General features: G+C 38.7%; 1 protein-coding gene across 1 annotated transcript in view; it reads right to left on the bottom strand.

The window, feature by feature from the left end:
* Positions 1-27,097, bottom strand: part of LOC311291147 (uncharacterized protein) — a gene marked incomplete at both ends in the record, with an annotated part of 96,466 nt that overhangs the window by 38,523 nt on the left and 30,846 nt on the right. The window contains 9 exons of the mRNA XM_084410020.1: positions 9,505-9,675; positions 9,752-9,925; positions 10,131-10,301; positions 10,436-10,627; positions 13,023-13,190; positions 15,491-15,655; positions 15,803-15,976; positions 16,309-16,479; positions 16,704-16,877. Coding sequence (XP_084266146.1) covers positions 9,505-9,675; positions 9,752-9,925; positions 10,131-10,301; positions 10,436-10,627; positions 13,023-13,190; positions 15,491-15,655; positions 15,803-15,976; positions 16,309-16,479; positions 16,704-16,877 — 1,560 coding nt within the window. The remainder of the gene's footprint in view (positions 1-9,504; positions 9,676-9,751; positions 9,926-10,130; positions 10,302-10,435; positions 10,628-13,022; positions 13,191-15,490; positions 15,656-15,802; positions 15,977-16,308; positions 16,480-16,703; positions 16,878-27,097) is intronic.

The following is a 27,097-nucleotide window of genomic DNA, read 5'->3' as shown; positions in this document are numbered from 1 at the left end:
TAATGAATATTTTTGCCACAACAATTGGTGTCAGAACAGTGGGATTCCTTGGATGTGCCCTTCGGACCCGAGAGCGGACGGTGAATTGGCCTCCTGGACTCAGAGTCACAGCCCTACCCCGAACAGTTTTGAGGGATGAGGGGCCGTTCCGCCGGGGTCCGGAGGAAGCAACCACTGGAATTAAGAAAACGAACCGTGGCAACAAAACATCTCTGGTAAGAGACAGCTAAATTATTTTCTTTTTGGGGGTTCAAAAATGATGAGTGAACGTGAACCATGTCTGGCTGAATTTGCTTTGGGTACGAGCGAGAGGTGATTCAGGGGAATCACAATTTTTTTGGGGTAAGGGCTGAGGAATTCGGATCAGTTTCTACCTCACTTAGCTCGTTGGTGGACGGAAGGGCCACAGGTGATACAGGGGAATCACAGATTCAGGAGAATCACAGGTGCTGGTTAATTAGTTTTGCTCAAAGTCTCTGTAACCCAAAGAAATCTTGCAAAGGTGGACGGAAGAGCCACGCCAGATTAATTAGGTGAATCAGAATCAATCGAGCGCTGGAAGGTGCTCATGAGAAGATTTTGAGTAAAACATAATTACAAAAGCACGGCATATTTGCCGAAACCCGACCGGTTTTGGGTGAGATAAAATCGGGTCTGTTGAAGACGTTTGACAGATACTAAGACACGTGTCGAAAGAGTAAAATCCAGAAGGGAAATTCAGCCAAAAATGGGGTCATCTAACAGTAAATGCGACCGGTTTTGTACACCGGTTTACAGTCAAATGAAGAAAAATTATGCGAAAGTTGATTAAGTACCATGATTTTCCCAGGGAGGGAATGTTAAGTGTCACTAGGCTGACAGCGGTGAGAGACTCGATGGAAGAGGGAAGTGAAAAACAAAAGGTTGTTGTGTGAGAGACGTGTGGATTGTAAGCAAACAATCGTGTACTGGTTAGATGAGGTAGAGCGAAAAGAAGGGAAAATGATGCAGAAGGAACTGGCATGTAGGGAAAGTTGAGAAGAAATGTATGCAAAATGTATGGTATAAAATAAAATTTCTGATAGAATTTATGGAACTATTTATGAACGCCTGTTAAGTCAAATTAAGTGATGTAAAATAAGGAATGAAGTTTTTATTAAGCAGAATGGGGAACAATTATATTTTACTGGTAAAATAGTGATGTCTAGAGAATTTTCATAACAAGAGTTGAAGGAGCAAGCAGCTATAATGGCTGTCTGTGCGATTTAGAAATTGAGATATAAGTAATGATATTTTGTTTTTTGTGAAACAGCAGAGATAAGTGGGACTGAGAAAATAATGATAACATTAAGTTGAACCATTTGATAGTGGAATACTGTTTCCAACCAGTGCTAATGAAATTGATGGCATTTAGTACAAATTTTATACTTTATGAGGAGTCCTGAAACAAACAGTGAAACAGAAGAGAGCAAACGCTGTAAGCAGCTGTGCTCTGAAGCTTTGACTTCAAAGAAATGTGCAGAAATTATCAAGTAAATGTAATTATGGGTCAGGGATCATTTCCTTTGACAAATGTGATTCAAGTTAAACAGAAACATTGTGAAAACCCCTTAGAATATGTTGAGTGATTTTCTGTGCAGCTTATGAAAATGAATGTGCTGCCAATGATAATGATGAAGATTATGATTTGGCTATTGTGATTGAATCTGCCACTGGTGGACTGTAAAAGAATACAGAGAACTGCTTATCAGTGGCTCTGTTTACATTCCTGATTGGGACACACTGCTGCAAGGGTGTGCAGTAAGTTGGAGCCGTTTGAAAGCTCAATGATCAAACTATAGGCAAAGAGAGTGTTTTAATTATGGTCAGCAGGGCCATTTAGCCCGTAATTGTAAATGGACACTCAGAAAAGAAAGTGATAACGTGAAATTTCTGGTATTAATGTGGGTAGATAGTTGTAAGGGAATCCTTTTGAAGGAAAGAGCTAGTGAATTGATGAATACAGGTTGATGTAAAATTACAGATGACTCCAACAAATGAGTTGCAAAATATTTTAAAAGTACCGGTAACTAAAGGGATGATTGTGTTTTAATGGAACACTTTAAAAGGGTTTAGATTATATTGAGAGACTAGTCTCATAAATGATTTACAATGATAACTGCAAAAGATGCATCACAAGCGGAGAGTGCTAGCCTCCTCAAAGTTAGTGTGAATCCTACAACGGGAACTTGACAACTAAAATTGAGATGAAATGTGATCAAATAAGTAAAAGCAGTATTACTGGATTAATAGTTGCTAAATGTAAAATGTGTAGAAAGGCATCTGATTAAACAAACAGCTTGTTAATGTTTTGAACGTGGAGGAATAGTTGACCATGAAAGAACTAGGAGCTGATGTTTTGCTTTCAAAAGATAAGCTTGTGATTGGCTGAAACGGCCAGTGCGACAGAGACACGATCTGAGTGGAAATTTGTAATGTCTAAATTCCATGATGTGGGCAAAAGACAAATATAAAAATTATGTTTATTTGAAAACGCATGTAATTTCTGGCAAAGATGCCTTACGCTGGGCTAGAGTTGTAAGATGGTTTTAACTCCTGAAGGTCATTAGACATGTTGGTGGTTAAAGATGAAGACAGCTTTTGTAGATTCAAGAAAAAGTCTGGATAAAAGTTAATGGTCAAAGGTTATTGTAATGAATTTATTATTATGTTTTGTCTAAATTACAGTCTTAGGAGGCTGTTGAAAAGATTATTTGTGAATAGTGAGAGAGACTGAACGTGGAGGAAGGGTACTCTGTCTGTCTTTCTGTTATCGGCCTGCTAAAGCAAGCTGAAGCAAAATAATGATAATGAACCAAAACAACCCAGCTGACTTTTCTAAGAGAAAATGAATAATGAACAAACGTGCTTTGAAACTGGTAAAGAGACCATGTAAAATTAGATAAAAGCTACAGGAAAATGAGAAGTTTAAAATCTTACTTAAAATTTAAATATGTTTAGAGAAAACACCAAATATATGAATATGAGAATATGAGCGGTTCATAGTCAGGTATGCATGTACAGGTATGTGTGTGTTTGATGGTGACAGCATTGTATGTTTTGTGAGAGTTAATTGATGTTTGGTATGTGTTAGTTTAGAGCAGCTATTCCATCTGAATAGTGTGTATATGGTGTCATTAACCTCTGGAATGAGTGTTCTATCATTACAGATGGGTTAAGGCAAATTACAAAATTTAAAGAAAATCTGATGAAAAGATAATACAGAACACGGGGCAAGTTTTAAGTTGATTAGCCATCAAGCTCTGTCTGGCAGTAATTAATTTTGTCATTTGTGGTGTTGATTTGAATTACTTTCTGGATCAGTTTAAGTATTTATGTAAATTGGAATCGTTGTAGATCGTCGTCCATCGTGGGTTGATATAAACGAAAATGTTATAGATTTGATGGCAACAACAAAGTGACACATTGGCTAAGTCAATATCAAATTTTCCAGATAGCTCCTAACATTTATGATTATTGTGAACAAAGGAGGAGAATGTTGTTTGACTGATACTGACCAAGTCTGTACACCACGACCTGACCTGATACAAACAATTGATGACTTTGACATTGGAAAATGTTTGTTGATGACTGACTTAAGAGACCAAAAAACAGGCCTGAAAAGCAGTGAGACTCAGGGCCAGTGCCCTTCAAATAATTAGATAAGAAGAACTGATTGTGGCTTACGTAATGTTTTGTTTCAGAGGAAAGATGTCTGGGGGGAAATTTGGCTGAAGGACAACGTTTGGGTTAGTTTACCCAAACACCATTGTTAAATTGATGCACGAGTTGTGCATCATGCATCAAAAAGGGGGATGGTAACAATTGCCATACCAAGGGGTTCAAATTTGCTGAATGCAATCAAACAGGTGGGACGATAAATGTTGGGAGGACACTGGGTTTAACTGGGTAAAAGCCCTGCAAGAAGTCGTTCTTCTCCCTAACAAAATTGCTGTCTGTAAGTGTGCAAAAAACAAGGACTGTTTCAACAGGGAACGCCAGGGCAGATGCGGCAGCGAAGGCCGCGGCAGCACAGCAGACAAAAGAAACTACGTACTTTACTATCTGACAATAACCTTGACATTTGTTTTTCTTTACAGAGCATGCAGACTTTTGATACAGGGCAGAATGTGCCCATAATGGCTATGGATGAATTTGGCTAACTATTCTGGCCTGGGTTATTAGTGTGGCAGAAAGTAACAGTGCCACACCTTGTGCAGCACATAACTTAAAATTTTCCCTTTGCAGAATGTCAGGATGGATTGTGTCGAACAGAACTGATTCTGTTCCAAATGTATAAATAATTTGTTTTGTTTTGTTGACATGAGCAAAGTTGATTCCACAGGTCACACCAAAAGGGACGACAGGCTAGACAAGCGGTCAATAACAAAATAGCTAGGGTCTGCATTCACAGGTGACAGCGGGCAGGAAATGGTTCATTCCAGTGGAGGTGTGGTCGGGATCTAAGGAAAGATCTTGTGAAGACGGAACGTCCATGGGGCAACGAGATGGTCAACACACCTGGAGGAGGATGTGGATCAACTAATGGTTTAGGTTTAGCAGAATAATTTGTTTTGTGACGGTTGTTGATGATTTTATTTGGTTGAATCAAACTAGGGCTTAGTATTGAGATAAATCTAATGATTGTATGTGTTATTCTGATAATTTTGTTATTCATGGGTGAATATGAGTCTGTTCAATTGGCGAAAATGACAGCCTATCCAAAGGATGAACAAAAATTAGGCAGATGATACAAGTAACAGAAGCTACAGTAACATGTGGTAAATTGGGGGGTGTTTTTCAATTTCTTATTTTCTGACTTTCTAAATTCTTTCTTTCTAAGGACGATGATAATGTGTAAAGAGGGTTAAAAACAGTAGCCATCCGTGTCACGAGGTGGCGTACAAGGACAGAGTTTGAAATGAGGGACTTTTATTTTACTTTTATCTTTTCCTAATGATGTTTTTCTTTCTAAATATAATCTATACTATTTCTTGTTTATATTGAGGTGACTGAGGGTCCGACCTTGTGTTGGGGGTGCGATAACAGTGCTTATCCACCTAGCCCGGCTTTATATAAACCTTTACTTGCTTGCTATAAAATTAAGGGCCTATCCTTACAGAACAGCCTAAGCTTATTTCATTTTTAATCCTTTCTTTTCCTACAAGTTTAAAGAAGAGTGATCAGTCATATGAAAATCAGAGAGTTGCAGTATTAGTATTATTATTTTTATTATTGATTGATCAGTTATCAATAAATGATAAAAAGGGGGAAATGTTATGGCAATTTTTAAGTTTTCATTGATTTACAGTATTGATTTTCATTTACTTTCAGTAAGACATTGAAATGACTCTTTGTTGGACTGTACATGGTCTGCCAACATATGACTAATGTGTGTGTGTGTTTTTTCGTTTAAACACTGGGAAACGGGTGAGACGTCAGGAGGAGGCAGATTGAAAAGGTGCCTATGTCCCCTAGGGTCAGAGGCCGTCCAATTTAGAACTTGTGAGTTTGTAAGAATAAACTCAGCAGGATTAGATCACTAGCAGAGAAACCTTCCCTTGTTTAGATAAGGGCCTGTAAGCAGAAGACCTTGAAAGCAGTATAAAGACTCCTCTGCCCTCCCTTCCTCGTCGCACTTGTTTCACAGACTGTACTTTTGACTTCTGTGTGGCAACTGGGCCTTCTTGCAAGAATAAACTACTTTTTAATGATCATTTGAATTTCAGAGTGTCTCTTACGCAGTGATTGATTGTTTAATGAATATTTTTGCCACAACAGGAGCTAAATGTGAAAATGTTCTCCCTCCTTTGGTGGATCTGGATATCCTAGGTATGACCAAAAGCCTCGAATTTAGTGATCTTAAAGAGCGCGATGGATTATAGGGCGATAGAAGATCCGTTAAATAGACTGGAGCTAAGCCGTTTAGGGCTTTATAAGTCAGTAGCAATACCTTGTAATTAATACGGAACTTTATAGGTAACCAATTTAGTGATGATAAAATTGGTGTTATATGATCATATTTTCTTGATCTAGTAAGAACTCTAGCAGCTGCATTTTGGACTAACTGTAGCTTGTTTATTGAGGATGCAGGACAACCGGCTAATAAAGCATTACAGTAATCTAGTCTCGAGGTCATGAACGCATGAACTAACTTTTCTGCATCAGAAACTGATAGCATATTACGTAGCTTAGCAATGTTTCTAAGGTGGAAAAAGGCCGATTGTTTTATTACACCGATTTTTTTTTTTACCACATAATTACAGGGACATGAATTGAGATTAATGTTTAAATCTTACCTGTTTGTAAATTAATTTACAAAACAATCGTCCAGACAAGATGATCACAACAATATTATCAAACTCTGTAAACAATAAATCAGCTCTGATTTCATTTTCAATACAATCAAAAATGGAGACGCAAGACGGTAAGTTGTATTTGGATGAAACGAGAGAGCGGGCGTCCGTTGTCACACATGGATGTGCGCTGTGTTATAATGCGTTGTTATTGACGACGGTCATTACAAGGAAGGAAATGCCACAGAATATAATCTTGCTTAAAAAAGTGCATAGAGCTGGTTGTTTTATTTGTTGTTTGTTGATTTTCAAATATAAAACTTGTTGAAATGTTCAGTGTGAGCATCAGTTATTTTTGAACACTTTCATCTCGTTTTAACAAAACCGTGATAATATTGATAATCACGATCATTTTGGTCACTATTATCGTGAAATAAAATTTCCATACCGTCCCATCCTGTGTTCATCAATGTCGTCTTATAGACTCCCACAATTTCCCACTATTCCCCATCTAGGTGCTAATCACACACTCACACCTGTTTCCTGGTGATTGGCCTACTGCCTGTTCGACCACGCTCTTCTTGTTAATAAAGCCTGCAAGTGGGGTCCACAACTTCGTTGTCACGCTCCCGAATGTAACAGAATGGATATAATTAATGTTTTAAATTGGGGGAGACATCATCAAGACATCAGTAGCAGTATTAGAATCAGTAATACTGGCCTTCATTCATAAAAATATGCCATTAAACTTAATTTAAAATATAGTGTCTTTATGTTGCTTCTACATTAATTTGGAGATTAACTGTGAAATTATTACATTATAAAATATATTAAAAACATATAAAAACGTGTTTTTAATTGTGATTAATCGCGATTAATCACAGAAGAAAAAAATTGTGATTAATCTAGTTAATTTTTTTAATCGATTGACAGCACTTCTTTGAAACCCACTAAAAATTCTGAGGTATGTACCTGATGTATTTTGAGTTTGCACACTACTACAACTGTGGTGCATGTGTAATTGTAAATTCTCTAAGTTTTGTTACTTTGCTGTGCTCATCATACGTTATTTCCAACAATCAAGCCACTCTTCTTTAAAACATGATGACGTTTTATTTCACATGTCTTTGGATTTTACGTTGCCTCTCATATTGAGCTACTTGGTCTGAAAATATGAAGGTATGCCTAAAGAGACTGATTCGGATGATCGGATCTCTGCCGCTCACACACAACCACATCATTCTTTTTCTACTGAACCTGTAAACCGCATTCATCGGTTCTAACTCTATAGCGACACAAACTCTATGGCGGTTAACCAGAGCACTGCAATAATTTCCCCACACCTTGTGCGTCTGTTCTCTGCGCGCGTTTTATTTTTTCTTCTGTGCGCGGCTAAGAGGAAACATTGGTCTGAACACAGCAGAAAACCACTATAAAACATTCCACCTTCTTGAGAAAAAAAAACAGACAGAGTTTGCTTGAACTATCCTCAAAGTTAACCTGTATAGATTTAGAAACTGGCTCTGTGCTACAGGCCTATGTACACATATGCATTTAAAATAAGCAATGTCCACACACAGTTAAATCATTTAAACATAAATGGCCTACAGCAATTTATAGTGAAAGCTGTTTCCCTCCAGGTTAAGTAAGTTTGTGGGAACTTCAAAAAGTAACCTAAAGACCCCTTGTGGTGAAAATCAAGTTTTTAATATTTATATTTCAGTGTGGTGTTTTTAATATGCTTTGACACCACTGAGTGTTTTCCCTTTAAAACTACAGTTTACCAAAAACAAAAACGAGGTTTGAAACCGCCCTTGTTCTCTATGTCAGAAACATGCTGTAACCAATCCTGTCAGTGTACGGGGAGCTTTAGCATATCATTAACTATGCTGCGGGGCAGGAGGTTTCAAGAGAATCCAGTTTATCCCACTGTATTTTTCTGTTGATAAGAAACATCGGTAACATATATCGGATGAATTATGTATATTAAGATGTTATGATGAACTTCATGCCTTTCTCCACTGACTTTTAATGGTATTCAAAGCGTTTGTTATGATGCTGATTTTAAGAAGGAAGCTGTCTGACTCTGAGATGGTGAACAGGAACATGTTTTTTGTAACATTAACAACACATTATTAGCTGTTTGATAACGTATTCAAGCCAAAGCCTAAGCATAGCAATTTCTGTTATGTGACCGACATTGCAGAGAGCGATACATAAAACACATTACCATTCTGAAACTACCACTGATACTAATACTACTCAACTAGTAGATGACCCTATGTAATTTGGTCTTCCTTTTCTTCTGAATCAGTTTCTGGATAAAATGTATATGGATTATTTAAACCAGTATTTCCACTTGCCATTGTGTCACATTTACTACTGTAAAGTTGACCAAGTGAATCAGGAAGGTCTGAGCTTGTGTCACACAGTGGAAGCGGGACTGATTAGCATATTCATGAATCCATGTATAGTAAATGAGGCAAGGGTGTATAATTACATTCAAGCTATTTTAAGACATGAAGAAATTAATATCACAAAAAAAATCCATATGTATATCTCCACAAAACTCCTTCGGGGAAGAATGTGGCTTCCGCAGCATTCTCCTTCCTAATGGAAAGAGCACGCTTTCCCAGTGTTATCCAATAATCTCACTGTATGGGTTACCATGGAACAACAGTTACAGACACTCTCTGTGTAAGACCTCTCCTATCGTCCTTCCAGGCAAGAAGGGACAGGAGGCTTGCACAAGGCACTAGAAGGGGGCAGCAGCTGTGGCGCTTTGGAAGGGATTCCTATTCATCGGTCACGACGTACGCCGAGAGTGACCGACTGATAGGGAACGTCTCAGTTACATATGGTCACCCTCTGTGAGGCAGAGCAGCTGCTTCAAATCATTGCATGCCAATGTTCATTGGCTCGTTTAGTTAAACTCAAAGTAGATTGGCCTCTCTAGTGAGATTCCTGTTCGTCTGTCATGACGTACGATTCTGTTCCCTCCTTCAGGGAACGAGGATTATCATATGTAACAGAGACGTTCTCCTGTGGTTTATATTTGGATTAAAGGCTATTTTGTTTGAATCTTCATCCACGTGCACTTCCTACTAGCAGCAACCGTGACAGATAGTTTTAATCCATACCAGTTAAATATATTTAACATGTTAAGTATTAAACCAAGGGAAATACTCACATCAGTGTGTTGAGTTTACAGTGTTTGTCCTTCAGTAGAGCAACGATCTGATTCACTCGTGTGTCTCCTAGTTCACGTTCACTCAGATTCAGTTCTCTCAGGAGTAACAGGTTTTTACCCACAATTCTTCTTACATAATGACAGGCTTCTTCTGCAGCAGGACTCAAAAACCTATAAAGCCATTAATGAAATAGCATTTCTGTTAATTATTCATATACATTTTTGGTATTATTTCATCACGTCTCACCTCAGTGTCTTGAGTTGACACTTCTGATCCTGCAGTAAGTCATCGAGCTCCTTCACTCCTGATTGTCCAGGATCATTTCCTGTGAGATCCAGCTCTATCAGGTGTGAAGGGTTTGATCTCAGAGCTGAAGCCAGAGCTTTATAACCTTCTTCTGTGATACTGCAGTCTGAAAGTCTAGAGAAAAGAGATTTAAAATATAAAAAGTTATGCAATACAATTAATATCACTTAAAAAAATTATATCATAAAAATCATCAAATGCCTTTTCTCTTGTAAGTAAAGAAAATAATTTGACAGAGGCATGTTTTTTCCTGTTACTTTAATTCACTACAGTAACTTAAGTTTAATATTTAAAACAAACAATGGTTCATTAAACTCACCTGAGTCTCTCCAGTGTACAGTTTGTATTTTCTAATCCGTTCTGGAGTTTCTTCACTCCTGAATCCTGCAGATTATTGTTGCTGATGTCAAGCTCTTTCAGACTGGAGTTTGATCTCAGGACTGTAGCGAGAGCTGAACAGCTTTCCTCTGTTAGACCACACTTACGCAGCCTAAAATGATGAACAGAAGAGAGAGAATTTACAAACACAAAGTACTTGATTCCAACATAACTGAGAATTGTGTTTTTGTCACAAGATGTCTTTAACATAATTTAAATCTACAACACTAAATGTACAATACTCACATCAGTGTGTTGAGTTTACAGTGTTTATCCTGCAGTAGATCTGCGATCTGATTCACTCGTGTGTCTTCTAGTTCACGTTCACTCAGATTCAGCTCTCTCAGGAGTAACGGGTTTTCACCCACTATTCCACTCACATACTGACAGGCTTCCTCTGCAGCAGAACCCAAAAACTTGAAGACCAGTCTTGTAGTCCTGACAAAAAAGTGGTTTACTATTCTGTACCCTGCCTCAACCACCATTAAAAAAGTGTTTTCATGTTGTTATTCACTGGTAACATATGTTTAATAAAAATAAATAAAAAATAAATACAGTGCATTCTAAAAATTGGTCGACAGATTATTTCTCAAGTAGCCTACTGCATGGCTGAAGTAGTTTCGCATTAGGTTTGTTGTCTGCATTAGAGTTCTATATGACTATAATTAAAATGTTGCTTTAGATTTACATTAAGTGTGAAAATACACTATATCAGTGATTCTCAACCAGTGGGTAGCGTCTATTTCTGAAAATCACGACTCCTGGAGGAGACAGACCGAGCCCTGTACGGGGACAGAACATAAAGCCTTCGGACCTCAGACCAGCTCTTGGTCTGGCCAGCAGAAGGGAAAGGCTGTCTCCAAGCAGAGGATGGCCCACTGGATAGTAGATGATGCCATCACCTTGGCTTACCAAGCACAAGGCGTGCCTTGCTCCCTTAGGATGCGAGTTTACTCTACAAGAAGTGTTGAATCCTCCTGGGCGCTGGCACGTGGTGCCTCACTGACAGATATTTGTAGTGCTGCGGGCTGGGCGACACTCAACAGAGCCGGTATCCTCCTGTGTTCTCACCTCAAACGGGTAGAAGTACCAAGAGGCCCGGCTCAATGTTGTCCTGCTGCACCAAAATTGCTCCAGAGAGTATTTACGGGCAGACCCTGTTGAGTCCCGTCACCCATGGCAGCCGGACGTGCAGAGTGTCCGGCACCAGGCCTATATTCCGCTGTAAACTTGAGAACCGGGTCAAGGCTGGGTGCCATATGTGTGACCCTAAGGGGATCCCATATGTGTACTTTTCCACGGTTGCTCCCAAACGGAAGCCTGTGTCTTTCCCTTGGGAGAACCCATCTCTTACAAGGTTGTAGTCACCCTAGTAACTTCCATATGTAGTACAACCCTACAGGGTTAGTCCATATGTATATCTCCACATAACTCCTTCGGGAAAGGATGTGGCTTCCGCAGCGTTCCTTTTCCAGTGGAAAGGGCACGCTTTCCCAGTGTTATCCAGTAGTTTATGCGGAACAACTGTGAATGACATTCTCTGTGTAAGCCCTGTCCCATCATACTATTAGGGGAGAGAGCTCAGGAGGCTTACACAGGTCACTGGAAGGGGGCAGCAGTCGTGGCGATTTGGTAGGGATTCCTATACGTCTGAAAGGGAACATCTTGGTTACGTATGTAACCCTCTTTCCTTGAAGGAGGGAACGGAGACGTCACATCGCCACAACTGCTGTACCCCACTGCACGGCCGGGTCACCGGCTCGGCTCCTCAGCGTAAAGCTGAAGATGCGATGCACCTGTTGCTCATTATATACCCCCGCTGTTCATTATATACCCCCGCTGTGAGGCAGAGCAGCTGATTTCAATTATTGCATGCCAATGTGCATAGGCTCGTTTTAGTTACACTCGATGTAGATTGGCCTCTCTAGTGAGATTCCTATTCGTTGGTCACCAAAGTGATGCTTCCGTTCCCTCCTTCAGGGAGCGAGGGTAACATACGTATCAGAGACGTTTTGCATCATGGCTGCAGTACCACTTGGGGTGTGCTTTTTATTCTGCTTTTCCTAATACATTTTTATTTTTTTATTCATTTTTACCTGGCAATGCATCAGAGTGTCTTCACTCACCACCATATTTCCTTATGTCGTTTTTAATGCAGAGAGAGAGGTGCACTCAAAGCATCGAGTGGAACTGACGGGAGTCTGAGACAGTTTCCCTTATGAAAATTAACTGTTTTTTGGGGTATTGATTACCATTTGTATAACCACAACAATACCATAGTTAAACTATAGTTTTTGTAGCAAAACCATGGTTAATTTGTGGTTACCATGGATTAACTACAATAACATGTTTTTGTTTGTTTTTGTAGTAAAACCATGGTTAATTTTCATTAGGCAGAGTTCTCTTGTGAGTCGACGATGGGCGGGAACAGGCAGAATGGCAGAAGTGCCAATGTACCAATTACAACAAACAATCGTGAGTTCACGCAACAGTTTTGGACACACAGTTAAAGGGGCAGCTAAAATGACAACCACTTATGGACTTTTGAAGGAACAAAACAAGTGGGTATATGCAAATATTAATCCTTAGAAGTTGTAATACGAAAACAGTCCTTGGAAAAAAGTAAGTATATATCGTATATGTGCGTATGGCCCCGACTACACCACTGCTGAAGATAGAGGAAGTACACTGAAAGAAATCTTTATACGGCAGGTAATATCATAGTATTTTAAAGGTCCTTTAGTCATTTCAAAGCTTTTATGAATTTCTTTTTGACTGTTTAATTCTCTTCCAGCTAAAAACTATTGCATTTTATTGTCTTAATAACACTCACCTCAGTCTTTCCAGGTGATTCCACAAACTCTGTTGTACATCATAGAGCTCCTTCACTCCTGATTGTCCAGGATCATTTCCTCTGAGATCCAGCTCTATCAGGTGTGAAGATCTCAGAGCTGAAGCCAGAGCTTTATAACCTTCTTCTGTGATACTGCAGTTTGAAAGTCTACAAAACATGAAACTTTAATTAAATGTAACATTGTGTTAAATTAAATTATCAGATGAATTATAACTTAAACTGAATCACAATGATCAGTGCACGTAGAAATGTTCATCAAATACAATATTTACAAACTGTCTTTTTTTTTTTTTTTTTGTGTTTTGAAGTTTTATTCCCAGTAGACATGTGACAGTATCAAAATAAAAAAATTTAAATACTGTTTGCCTTCCTTCTCTGTGTCAGGAAGATGTAAAAAAAAAACCAGAGTTTTGTTTACAGAGATGCTGTTCCACCAGCGCAATCCTGTCAGAGAGTGAATTTGCTTATTCATTCAGCCCATCTTCTTCATTAATTTATGCTTCTCCTCCATGTTGGGGTTGTTTACATCAGAGTGATGCCTCTTTAATGCAGCAAATTTTAACCAGGAAATTAAAAAAATCTAAATTGATAATACAGAAACTCTCTTTAAAAAAGTTGCAAACATTTTGAAGAGCCTACAACAACAATTATGTGCATGTTCATTACCGTACACTTGCACATCTACTTCCCACTTCCCAGTACATTTTGTTTTTGCACTTTATGGTTAATATATTAACAGATAATGACATTTTATTAAGGCTGTTACATGTAACACAGTTAACACGTTTACAGTGGGGGAAATATTTATTTGATCCCCTGCTGATTTTGTAAGTTCCCCCACTTACAAAGAAATGAAGGGTCTATAATTTTTATGGTAGGTTTATTTTAACGGATAGAGACAGAATATCAACCAAAAAATTCAGAAAAACACATAAATAAATAAAGGTTGTAAATTGATTAGCATTTGTTCGAGTGAAATAAGTATTTGATCCCCTACCAACCAGCAAGAATTCTGCCTCCCACAAATTGGTTATGTGCCAATGTGAAACACAGATTAGTCCTGTCACTTTAAGAAAGTACTACTAACACAGTGGACACCTGTCCACAGAATCTGTATCTTGATGACCAACTACAAGAAATGTCTTACCTCTGTGCTTGCCAACAAAGGTTTCTCCACCAAGTACTAAGGCATGTTTTGCTTGGGGATCAAATACTTATTTCACTTACTGAAATGCAAATCAATTTATAACCTTTATATAATGTGTTTTTTCTGGATATTTTGGTTGATATTTTGTCTCTATACGTTAAAATAAACCTACCATAAAAATTATAGACCATTATCGTCCCTGTCAAGTCGTGACTCGTGAAGCTCTGTCAAGTCTAAGTTAGTCGTGGACGTGGAGCTCTCGGCATCTCGAAAACGCCACATCGATATTGATTTCCGTTTTATTTCTGCTTTTGTCCCAAAGTCTGCTTGCCATGGTCAATAATGTTCGAACTAAACAACAACAGCGTGAGAGTGCCGCAAGATGTAACGCAGTTGTGCACGTCTGTCGCCATGGTTACTTACTATGGCAGTACGAGCGGAAACCAGGGATAACACGGGTATTACGTCATTGTCAGGCGACGAGCTACAAGGGACGGGCACTATTTAAAATTGTGAATATCTCTGAATTTACAAATTCTTGGAAACATTTAGGATAATGTAAGCACACAATTGAAAGAAATATATAACACTGTGCAAGTGGTTTTTGGATATTTAGATACTTAAAATTCTTACATATTGTACCTTTAAACACACTTTTGTGTATTCATGTTTGATATAATATATTGTTTATAAAATTAAACCATACACAATTTGACTTAACTTTAAACTTAATTTGTGCTGTTTTTGTGTCTACTTTTAAAGTCATAAAATATTTTTCAGTTTAAATCAGTTATTTTTGTTTTTTCCCAATTGTGTAATATTTTCTTACCAGTAACAAAAATCCTTTAAGTTTTCATTTTAGTTTTTGTTAGAGATAACACCACTGTTACGGGAAGAAAAAAAAATGGTAACACTTAGTTCAGGGTAGTTTAGTATCCAATTCTCATTATTAACTAATAGCTAATTACTAGTTGCATATTACTAGGATATTGGCTGTTTAATAGTACTTATAAAGCACATATTCTGCATGATCTCAACTACATCCCATAATCCTACCCATTTCTAAATTTAAATGCTACTACAACTACCTTAATAACTATTAATAAGAAGTAATTAGGAGTTTATTGAGGCAAAACTTGTAGCTAATAGTTAATAGTGAGAATTGGACTCTAAACTGTGTGACCAAAAAATTTGTATTCTTCCATTTTTTGCACTTCAGGAGGCAAGCTGATTCAGTAAATATATAATATCCCTGTGATTGCTGTGGTGTTGAGTGTATCTGATGGTGAAAAGTACTCACTTAAGAATCTTCAGTGTTGATTTCTTCAGTCCCTCACAGATCTCTTTAACTCCAGAGTCCAGCAGACGGCTGTTGTTCAGGTTCAGCTCTTTCAGGATGGTTTTAGAGGAGAGAACAGTAGCTAGAACTGAACAGCTTTTCTTTGTCAGCTCACAATTATTCAGCCTGAACACAGAAACAGCATTATTTATTATTCAGCACATATTCACCACACATCAGATCAACAGCTCTTCATATCTGCTCACACAAGTGACTGACAGTCTTTAATAATGAATAAACAGAAGTTATAATGTATAAATTATGTTCCCTCACTTCATTTTCTCCACTTTACTATGAGAGTCCATCAAAAAAGTAGAGATCTTCTCCCAATCCAGATTTTTTAATTTATCTGCACTCAGATCCAGTTCTGTCAGTTTTATTGGACTTTTACCCAGAACTTCAGTGAGATAGTCACACGCTTCCTGTGCAGCAGCACTTTTCAAAAACCTACAGGAAATAGAAAATTTAGATTTGATAATTAAAAAAAATTTTTTAAAAAAAGGATAAAAGACAAAAGCTAATTTAGATAGTATAAAATATATATTTAAATAATGTTGTTAGAATGTCATGCCTTTTGCAGCTCCCATCCTCCTTATGGATCCAATAAAGCAATAAAATATGGCAACGTGTAGAATGTGTTAAATTCATAGTTTTGGTAAATTGTAAATTCCTTTTCATGCCATTCTAACTCTGCATTGGTCATTTGTCACATCTATTTAGCTGCACACCTCTGACTCTATGTCTGTGGCTTATTTTGAAAAATCAAATGCTTTTCTCACCTGATGTTCTTTAATTTACAGCTTTCAAGCCGCAGTAAATCTTTGAGCTCCTTCACTCCTGATCGTCCAGGATCATTTCCTCTGAGATCCAGCTCTATCAGGTTTGAGTTTGATTTCAGAGATGAGATCAAAGTTTTATATCCTTCTTCAGTGATACTGCAGCCTGAAAGACTATACATATACATACATACAAAAACATACATGTTAAGTACTGCAACCAATGCCTTACTGACAACACCTGCTTCATTTGCATTTCTAAATGTTTCATAAAATATTTTAAAGTTTTCAAACTGTAATTGAAATTAATAACTGAAACATATTTTTTTAGTTAATCTAATCAAATAGACATTTATAAATCTGTTATCATGCAGAAATGAGGATAAATTAATACGCACTTCAGTTTCTCTAATCTGCATTGTGTATTTTCCAACAGAACACAGATCTTCTTTATTCCAGAGTTTCCGAGTTTATTTCGACTCAGATCCAGCTCTATCAGGTTTGAAGGGTTTGAATTAAACGCTGAAGTCAGAGCAGCACAACCTTCTGCTGTAATACAGTTATTATCCAGCCTGAAGAGAGAGAATAAAGAAAAAGACAGGAAGGTCTCTTCAGGGTTTTTTTCTGCCAAAACACACGTCTAGAGTAACGGAAGGGTTTTCAAAGTTGAAGAGAGTGGGACCACTTTCTTAAAGAACATGCATTTCAATAAAGCAAAACTAGCAAAATTTTACTAAAATAGTAAACAATAAAGTAAAGCAATAAAATAAACAATCAGTGAAAAATCTAAGCAAATCATGACCAATGAGACAAACACAACAGAACAGAGAAATTTTTTTCAGGTAGGAAATACTACATGTAAAAAATAAGGTAAATAAATACTACAAAAATTTAATCAAATCATAAAATTAAAAAAACAGTCTGCATGAATTAAATATTGCTACAAAAGTTTTTCAGTGAGTGATTTTTTAAATATAGTTTGGTTAACATTAAGGACACTGAGAATTGTGAGATATAGAGTCAGAATTGCATGATTTAAAGTCACAATTGTGTTATAAAGTCAGAATTGTGAGATGTGGGGCCCTATCTTGCACCCAGCACAATTGACTTTGTACACCGACGCATGTATCATTCCTATTTTGCACCCGCGCACAGTGGACTTTTCCCTCCACAGACGCACGTCGGTTAACTAAGAAATACACTTGCGCTCCCTGGGCGGTTCAGCGCAAAGAGGAGGCGTGTTCTGGCGCAAACGTTCCCTCATGCTATTTTGCAGGTTTAGAAAACAATTCCACCACTGACCGAAAAAAAACTACTGTAGTTTAAAGTCAGTGGCGCGTTGCGCATGTTATTATATGCTATTTTAAGGGCGCATGCTTGGCCATAATCAATGTAGCGTGTGCACAACGCGCATACATTTTGATTCTCTCATAGATAGATAGATAGATAGTTTATTATAAAAGCATACATCTAGCTTACACATTTACCCAAATTATCATACGCCTGTTGAACCGAAGCTAATTTGGGTGTGTTTCTCCATCCCCAATGTCACTTCTCTGTGTTTTACGGCCCTGACGAGAACGTCGGTCTCCTCGGCTGTGAACCGCTCCTGGCAAATCCGCCGTTATAATAGCAACCCGCCATGGAACAAGAGCGTCTGCTCTTAAAGGGAATGTGAGATGACGCTCTGATTGGTTTATTTCACATTACGCCCAAACCAAGGCAAGGCAAGGCAAGTTTATTTATATAGCACATTTCATACACATAGGCAATTCAAAGTGCTTTACATAGAAGAAATTAAAATAATAAAAAATTTAAAACAGTTAAAAATAAAAAAATAAAATACAGTACAGTACAAACAGTCGGACGAACAGCGGCACAGTGCTCATTCAGTAAATGCATAGCTAAACAGATGTGTTTTGAGTCTGGATTTGAATGTGACTACAGTAGGAGCACATCTGATCTCCTCTGGAAGCTGGTTCCAGCTGCGGCTGGCATAATAGCTAAAAGCAGACTCGCCATGTTTAGAGTGAACCCTTGGTATTTCAAGCTGATATGATCCTAATGATCTGAGTGATCTGTTGGGTTTATATTCAGTGAGCATATCTGCAATATATTGAGGTCCTAGGCCATTGAATGATTTATATACCAGTAATAATACTTTAAAATCAATCCTAAATCTAACTGGGAGCCAGTGTAAAGACCTGAGGACTGGTGTGATATGTTCATATTTTCTGGTTCTGCTCAGAATCCTGGCGGCAGCGTTCTGTATGAGCTGCAACTGTCTTATGGTCTTTTTGGGAAGGCCAGTGAGGAGTCCATTACAATCAGTGATGGGAATAACGGCGTTATAAATAAACGGCGTTACTAACGGCGTTATTTTTTTCAGTAACGAGTAATCAAACTAATTACTGCTTCCTCCATAACAACGCCGTTACCGTTACTGTCAATAAAAATGCGGCGTTACTATAAATGAGCTCACTGAAGCGGTTTTCATCCGAGTAGGCTCTCTCTCAGCCATAGGACCTGCAAAGTTTTTTCTCTGGTGTGTGTGTGTTTATGAGGCGGCGGACTGGACAAAAGCGAGGCGAATGCCGCGAGCGCGCTCGACAGTGCGCAAGAGAGACCGAGTGTGTCCGAGAACGCGCTCGACAGTGCGCGACAGAGACCGAATGTGTCCGAGCATAAATACTTTATTTATAAATAAATTACACATTTCAGCATTAGAATAATATCTGTAGCATATCGGTATCATATCATAAGCAATGTTTTAATTAGTTTATATAACATAAAACTCCAAAATAACCTGCAGGGAACGTTCAAACATATTTGTTTGACGGTTGTGAACACGTGCGGCAAACATGACTAGAATTTGGCTAAAATAAATAACCTCTGATGATGACGTTCTCTGTAGGTTATAAAAATAAACCCCCAAAATATTATATTATTATTTATGTTGATACATTGTTCAGTATTAACCCTCTGGGGTCTGGGGTGTTTTTGGGGTCCTTGAGATGTTCTGACATGCCCTGACATTTGTGCTTTTTTCAGTTGCTTATAAACATATTAATGGCAAAGGTGTAAATTCACTCTATTTAGCACAAACAGGACTACCATAATATGTGAGCCACATGTTACATGTTTTCATTTTTGAGAGAATAATGTTTATGCATGGTTATCGAAAAAACTAAAAACTAAAGTTTCTGAAATAAGGCCACAAAACACATACTAAATATGTGGCAATAAGACTTTTGACTAATGGACTAATCGCCTAGAGTTTTTTCTTCAAAATGATGTGAAAATCATCCTGCCTAATCATTCACATAAAACGATACATTGATTTTAGTTTTGTGAAACACTTTTAGTTTGGAAAGCCAATATGCGGATGGGGCGTAAACGCTCCAACAGCATCATGCATATTTAGTAGTTCACACCTGGTGAGACAATGCCCCTGCATACTTAATGAGCCATTCATTCAGGTGTGTCACCTATAGCTAACTTAAATATACAAGCTTCATAAAAATGATCATTCTAGGAGAAAATTTCAGATGGCATTTAGAGGCTTTTGCATCTGAACTCTTCATATATACACACACATATATATATATATATATATATATATATATATATATATATATATATATATATATATACACATACATATATATATATATATATATATATATATATATATATATATATATATATATATATGCATGCACATACATAATAATCTTTTCAAAACTAGTCAACGTCTTTCAAAACTAAAGTATACATTTTATCATACGTATTTCAAAGTAAAGGATTCATTAGTTAGTTGATGACTTTATTTTTGACAAAACACATACAGTATATATTCCTCATCTCAGTATAGCAATAGAGTTTGCTAAAAGCTGTTCATTCAATACAGCAGTATTTGAAAATCGATCATATTTTGTAAAATTACATTTATATTTGCATTTATGTCAAAACCTAGACACTTTTAAACATCAAAAGGACATTTATTAATATGTATTCGTGTCAAAATGACAAATAAACAGATTTTCCTATTCAATTTTGCATGGAAACGCTTCCAAGACGCTTGCGTGTCGCGTGAAAAATAGGCGTCGGTTCTATTTCTAGCATGCACACGTTTTCCACGCGGCGTCTCACACAGGCAGTGTGCAAACTCTAAACTGTTAACATGGGAGCCGAAATAAAAATAGCGTTTGTATAGCACGGTCTCCGTAGGCGGAGTCACATTAAAACTTAATTAGCTGAGATGAGAACGACTGACATCTCTCTCTTTACATACATATTATATAAACTGTGAATATTTGTTTTTTATAAAAAATACTTCATTTAAAAGAAGAGAATTCAAGCTTCATGCCTGTGTGACTATATGCCTGTTTGACTAAGTATTCGCTGAGTTACAGTTCATTTTCGGACGCGTTTCAGAATTGACTTCACTGACAGAGAGTAGGCAGAACTCGCATCATGTTTATTTTTCTTTATTTGGCGAAAAGCACAACACTTTGTTTTTATTATGAGCATACACAAAAAAATACACACTAAACAGGATCGATTGATGTATAACACAAGCATATAAGATAAAAATGTAATTTTTTTTTTTTTTTTTTGAACTCATACGGAAAAAAATGAGCCTATCGCGCCGGCGCGATAGCCGACCCCAGGGGATTAATATTTAATTTAATAGTTGTCTCTCACATTGTCCCACAGCAACATTAAAATAGTGTAGATTAGTGTACAATGTTTTATAATAATAAGATGTTCTATTTAGTGTCCATTTCATTCATTTAACATATCATATTGGGGGTATCTTTCTTATAAGTAATTTTCTAAATTTCTTACATTTAAACCTTAAAAAAAAAAAAAAAATTTTAAGTAACGCAATAGTTACTTTCCCTGGTAATTAGTTACTTTTGTAATTATGTAATTCAGTTACTAACGCAGTTACTTTTTGTGAGAAGTAACTAGTAACTATAACTAATTACTTTTTTTAAGTAACTTACCCAACACTGATAATCCACCCTGCTGGTGATGAAAGCATGAACCAGTTTCTCTAAGTCTTGTCTGGAAACAAAGCATCTAATTCTTGCAATATTTTTCAGATGATAGTATGCTGATTTAGTTATTGCTTTGACATGACTACTGAAACTAAGGTCTGACTCTAGTGACACACCAAGATTCCTGACTTGATGTTTAGTTGTTTGACCCCTAGAGTGAAGGTATGCGTTCACCTTGAGAACTTCATCTTTGTTTCCAAACGCAATGACTTCAGTTTTGTCTTTGTTTAATTGAAGAAAGTTTTGACACATCCAACTGTTTACTTCATCAATGCATTGGCACAGGGAGTCAATGGGGCTGTAATCGTTAGGCGATAGGGCTCAGTAAATCTGTGTGTCGTCTGCATAGCTGTGGTAAGCAATTTGGTTCTTTCCACTGATCTATATAATGACTGGATAGCTCATGACGTTCTAAACTGCCACTAGGCAGTGAAGCCACCGGAAGTGTTCGAGCGGCCATCTTACGATTCCCTACCAGCAGAGGGCTCCAATGCCCGTTATACAGAGATTGGTAGCTCCGACGGCACTTTTAAGATGACCCGCTGTGCAGCATACAAGTGTAAAACGACGTTCACAAAAGGATGTAGGAAAAACTGCCCACAGGTTGTAATTCAAGCCCTATAAGTAGTAATTTATATGCAAAATTGTCGCTATGCCCGTGTTGTTTTCTCCGAGGCAAGAGCTGCCGCTTCTTCAAAAAAACAACGATAAAACAGTCAACAGTAGCCTATAAGAAACCTCAGAGCAGCAATAATCACAAGTGTCCAACAGCGACACCATTTGACAGTGCTGAGTGCTGAGTCCGTTTACCGTTAGCTAACCCATACAATTTGTATTATGCATTTCCTGAACATGTACTTGCTAATCAAACACTTTATATGAACAAACTACTAATCTATAAAACACAATCGGTCTACCGACCTTTTACTGTATTGTCAATTGATGTTGATATGTGCGAGGGAGAGAGCAATACGCGCTCATGTTGTTTGAAGGCGATGAGAGTGCGCGCGCACGACCGGGGCTCTCGCTCTCTGCTTGTTCTTATGCGCCCTGTCCACACTGATCTAAATAATTCGTTGTTACGACGACTTGAACGATGAACTAATTCCCTCCCTCATTTTGATTTAACGAATTACAACGTGGCTACAATATAATAAAACGAGGGAACAAATTAGTATAACGTGCTGAGGTATTATCATTAATTCGTGGCTACGAAACAATATTCACCTCAATATTCACAAATTCACAAAAATATAGGTCTTTACCTTTCACTATTTAATTAATAGTATCAAACTGTTTTTCTTACCTGTGAAGATAGCTTTTCAGTGAAGGCCGACTAGTGTTCTCGTACAGCTTGTTATTCCTTTTGCAAAGAAATTGCCGTTTTTTAATAAGCAGGAAAAATTTCCGACTTTAAACAAATACCCATTTAAATGCTTAGGATGTTTGCGTTGTGAGAATGTACAGGGAGACTTTAGATTTAAAAACTGTGTCTGGTTAGGCAATGTTTTTTCAGTCAAATCATAAAATTTCCTATTGATTCAATAGAACGCGTGAGCTGACTAGGGAATACCAATATGGCGGTGCGGAGGCTTCACTGTTTATGACGTCATGAGCTATCCAGTCATTCTATATAGATCAGTGGTTCTTTCTCATTATTTGGCTCATTGGGAGCATATACAGGTTGAACAGGAGTGGCGCAAGAATTGAGCCTTGAGGGACTCCACATGTCATGGATGTCCACTCAGACTTATGGTCTCCTATACTCACATAATAACCTCTCCCATCTAAGTATGACCTGAACCATTTTAGGACTATCCCAGAAAGCCCCACCCAGTTTTCCAGCCTGTCAAGAAGTATGTTATGATCGACAGTGTCAAATGCAGTGTCAAAACCACACCTATAAGTAATGAAGCTACTTCAGACCAACACATTTTAGATGTGAGACCCGCCCACAAAGTTACTTGCGTTTCGCGCTTGATACTTGCGTTTCAGATCGTTAAAACAGGGCCCATAAACTCAATTCTGTCTTATTCCGCAAATCTGTCTTTATAGCACAGCAATTGCGAGTTTATATCTCACAATTCTGACTTTATAAGATGCAATTGTGAATTTATTTCACGCAATTCTAACTTTGAACGCAAGTTTCTCTGGTAAACGCAAAGGTTTTGCCATGGAAACCAACATTTGCGAGAGAACACAAAAGCACTGACTTGTAAATTTTTTTCTCCCATCTCTTTTTTTTTTTTTTTAACACCATGTCTCTTTAAGGGCTCCGTAGAAAGTAGTATTCATCTGGAGAGGTGGCACAGGAAAAAAAAAAAGAGACAGACCTAACATTTTTTTGCTAAATACAAAAAAATAAATATAAAAAAAAACAGTGTGTTGGCGTCTGTCTGCTGAATGTGACCCTCTGATTCTCCTCCGTGGCCATATGGGAAAGTGTACATTTACAGGTATATTTGTAACAATTTCCCTTACACTATCAAAGCAAGAGAAAAGTACTGCACGCAAAACATAAGGAAACGGGCGGATCTGATACCTACTGATATAAATAAAGCCAGTAACAGCTAGCTTACTTTCGTTAAATAAACACTAAAGAAATATATATAAAATAAGATCTACATATATGTAGACTTGAATTAATTATATTTTAACGAAAAAACAATGAAACACAAGTTCAACCCAGTGTATTGAAAGATATATACATTATAATACCCCAACGGGCAGCAACATGTGCTTATTTCACAGCTGGAGGCACGGCCGCACTCCGACACAGCAACCAAACATTCTACAATTATCCACACAGATTTAACCCTCAGAACCCCAATGTCCCAATGTCCTGGCCAGCAGACTGAATATTCAAAATTGTCCGTACGGAACTACAATGTCCTCCGCGTCCGCGGGAAGGAAAAGACCCAAAACAAAAATATAAGGCGAAGCGTGGCGAGAAGCCGCAGTCAATATATTCCCCGTGGACTTACGCAATCTCGTCACAGTCTGTTTAGCCGATGGGAAGCTGTGGTAATCCAGAAGACAATTGACATGTAATCCACAAAACACCAGGGTATTAATCCCTTTAATGAATTCTTCGTGCAACTATTACACAGAGCCCGCTAAACTCAGACCGCTTCCCCGTTTGAACTCCGGAGTCCCCTCCCGACGTCACTTCCACTTCTCCTTAAAACCATATTGCGTGACATAACAATGACGCGAGGACAAAACAAAAACAAATAAAAGTCCATATAATAGTCCGTGATTACACCACAGGCATCTGATACAACAGTTAGCTTTTTTTCATGTGAAGAAAAAAAAACAATACAACAAAGCATGTTTATCATCACCTCAAAAAGCTGTACATAAAGGCAGAAATAGGTGACTATTACATCCCCCCCCCCCCCCCCAGCCAGCGGCTTATTGGGACCATAGAATGGTTTCAAGTCGACCACATTTACGTTATCCACCTTCAGTTTATCAGTTAACCAACGAACACGGTAGTTTACCGGACCTAGTTTTTTCTCTACCCTAACAGGCCCTGACCATTTGGGTGCAAACTTGGCAGAGAATTTAGCTGAGGCTTTAGACAGAGGATGTGACCTAACCCAGACCAGATCCCCAACAACAAAGTGTACATCTTTGCGTCGTGCATTATAGTATCTGGCTTGTCTGGCCTTTGCCATTCCCACATGTCGTTCGACCTCCTTCAGTAATAATGTATGTGAGTGTACTGTGTGGTATGTAGATGTATTGGGTGCAGGAGACTTGTGAATAAGGCGTTCTAACGGGCCTTTAAGGCTACGCCCCAAAGCCAGCACAGCAGGGGACACACCAGTGGTCTCATGCACGGCAGTGTTGATAGCCAACCGGAACTCAGGCAGCCACCGATCCCAGTCCTGATGATGTTCGCCTACAAAAGAGGCCATCATGGTCTTAAGGGTCCTGTTGACCCTCTCCGTAAGGTTCGTCTGGGGATGGTATGCTGTCGTGAGCTTTTGGGTAACACCCCATGATTCACACAGGCTGGATAATAAGTGACTAGTGAATTGAGGCCCCCGGTCAGACACAAGGAAGGCAGGTACCCCCCAGCGTGTAAAGATGTCATTCTTCAAGATCTGGCAGACCTTTGGTGTCTTGGCATCCTTCAATGCAAACAGTTCCACCCACTTACTAAAATAGTCGACCACCACCATTAAAACTGAATTCCGGGCTTTACTGAGAGGGAATGGCCCCATAAAGTCCACTCCTATCATCTCCCCTGGTACTTTGACTTCTGTTGATTGGAGAAAACCAGCTGGCTTTTCATTCGAACCCTTGTACTGTTGACAGATATGGCAAGCTCGGACATGGGTCCAAACATCCTTGCGAACTGTGGGCCACCAGGCCACCTCCAGGATCTTCAGGAGGGTCTTCATCCTTCCTAGGTGACCTCCCAACGGACTGTCGTGAAAGTAAGACAGAAACTCCGTAACTAGGTTAGCGGGAACAACCAGCTGGTAATTAAAGCCGCCATACTTAGACGGTACACCCCGGTATAACACTCCCTGCTGCTGCTGGTAATGGAGGCGATCAGGTGAGTGCTGACCAATAGTGTGACCAAGCTCTTGGCATAAGGGGTCTGCCTGCTGAGCTTTTCCGATATCCTGAAGTGACTTAGGTAGGTCAGACCAGTAAGATTTTGCAACTGCCACACATACCCTCCCATCCTGTGGAAGAGGAACTCGGGACAGAGCATCAGGAACTACATTACAGCAGCCTTTTTTATAGTGCACTCGGAAGGTGAATGCCTGTAGACGCAAAGTCCATCTTGTAAGCCGTGATGACGTCTTGGGACAGTTGAATGCCCAGGCCAGTGCGCTGTGGTCTGTATACACATCAAATGCCTCTCCTTCAAGGTAATGACGCCACTTTTCCACCGCCCATACAACAGCCAAGCACTCTTTTTCTGAGGTGGGGTATCTCAGCTCAGCGCCATGGAGGGCTCTTGAGGCAAATGCAATGGCTCTGTCTTCACCTTCAATTGTCTGCATCAAAACAGCCCCCAAACCCACATCACTGGAATCACAGTGCACCTGAAAACCAGACTGTGGCTCTGGCTGAGCCAGCACTGGTGGGGACTGCAGCAACCCTTTAAGCCGTTCAAAAGCAACCTGACACTGCTCATTCCACTCCCACTTGACTCCTTTTTTCTTGAGGTTATTAAGAGGAGCAACAATGTCTGACAGCCGAGGAATGAACTTATGGTACCAGCCCACCAACCCCAGGAATCTCTGGAGACTTTTCAGATCTGTTGGGGCTGGGTAAGCTGTAATGGCCTCCACCTTTGCCGTTTCCATCTCCACGCCTTTACCTGAGACCACATGTCCTAGAAAGGTAAGTTGAGTTTGCATGAGGTGGCATTTTGCAACATTCAGAGTTAGGTGGGCCTGATGAAGTTTTTTAAACACTGCCTCCAAGTCACCCAGGTGCTGCTCATGAGTCTTGGAGAAGACAATAATGTCATCTATGTAGACGAAACAGATTCGGCCCTTCAACTCCCCCAGAACATTCTCCATCAAACGTTGAAAGGTGGCGCCAGCATTTCTCAGCCCAAAAGGCATGACCTTAAATTGGAATAGGCCTAGGTGTGTGATCATAGCTGTTTTTTGTTTGCTTTCCTCATCCATGGCCACCTGCCAGTACCCACTCTGAAGGTCAAGCGAGCTAAAATATTGTGCTCCGTGCATGGA

Source organism: Rutilus rutilus (genome assembly GCF_951802725.1).
Source record: "Rutilus rutilus genome assembly, chromosome: 5".
Classification (NCBI taxonomy): domain Eukaryota; kingdom Metazoa; phylum Chordata; class Actinopteri; order Cypriniformes; family Leuciscidae; genus Rutilus; species Rutilus rutilus.
Note: the sequence above shows the minus strand (reverse complement) of the source record. Positions and strands in the feature narration are given on the sequence as shown.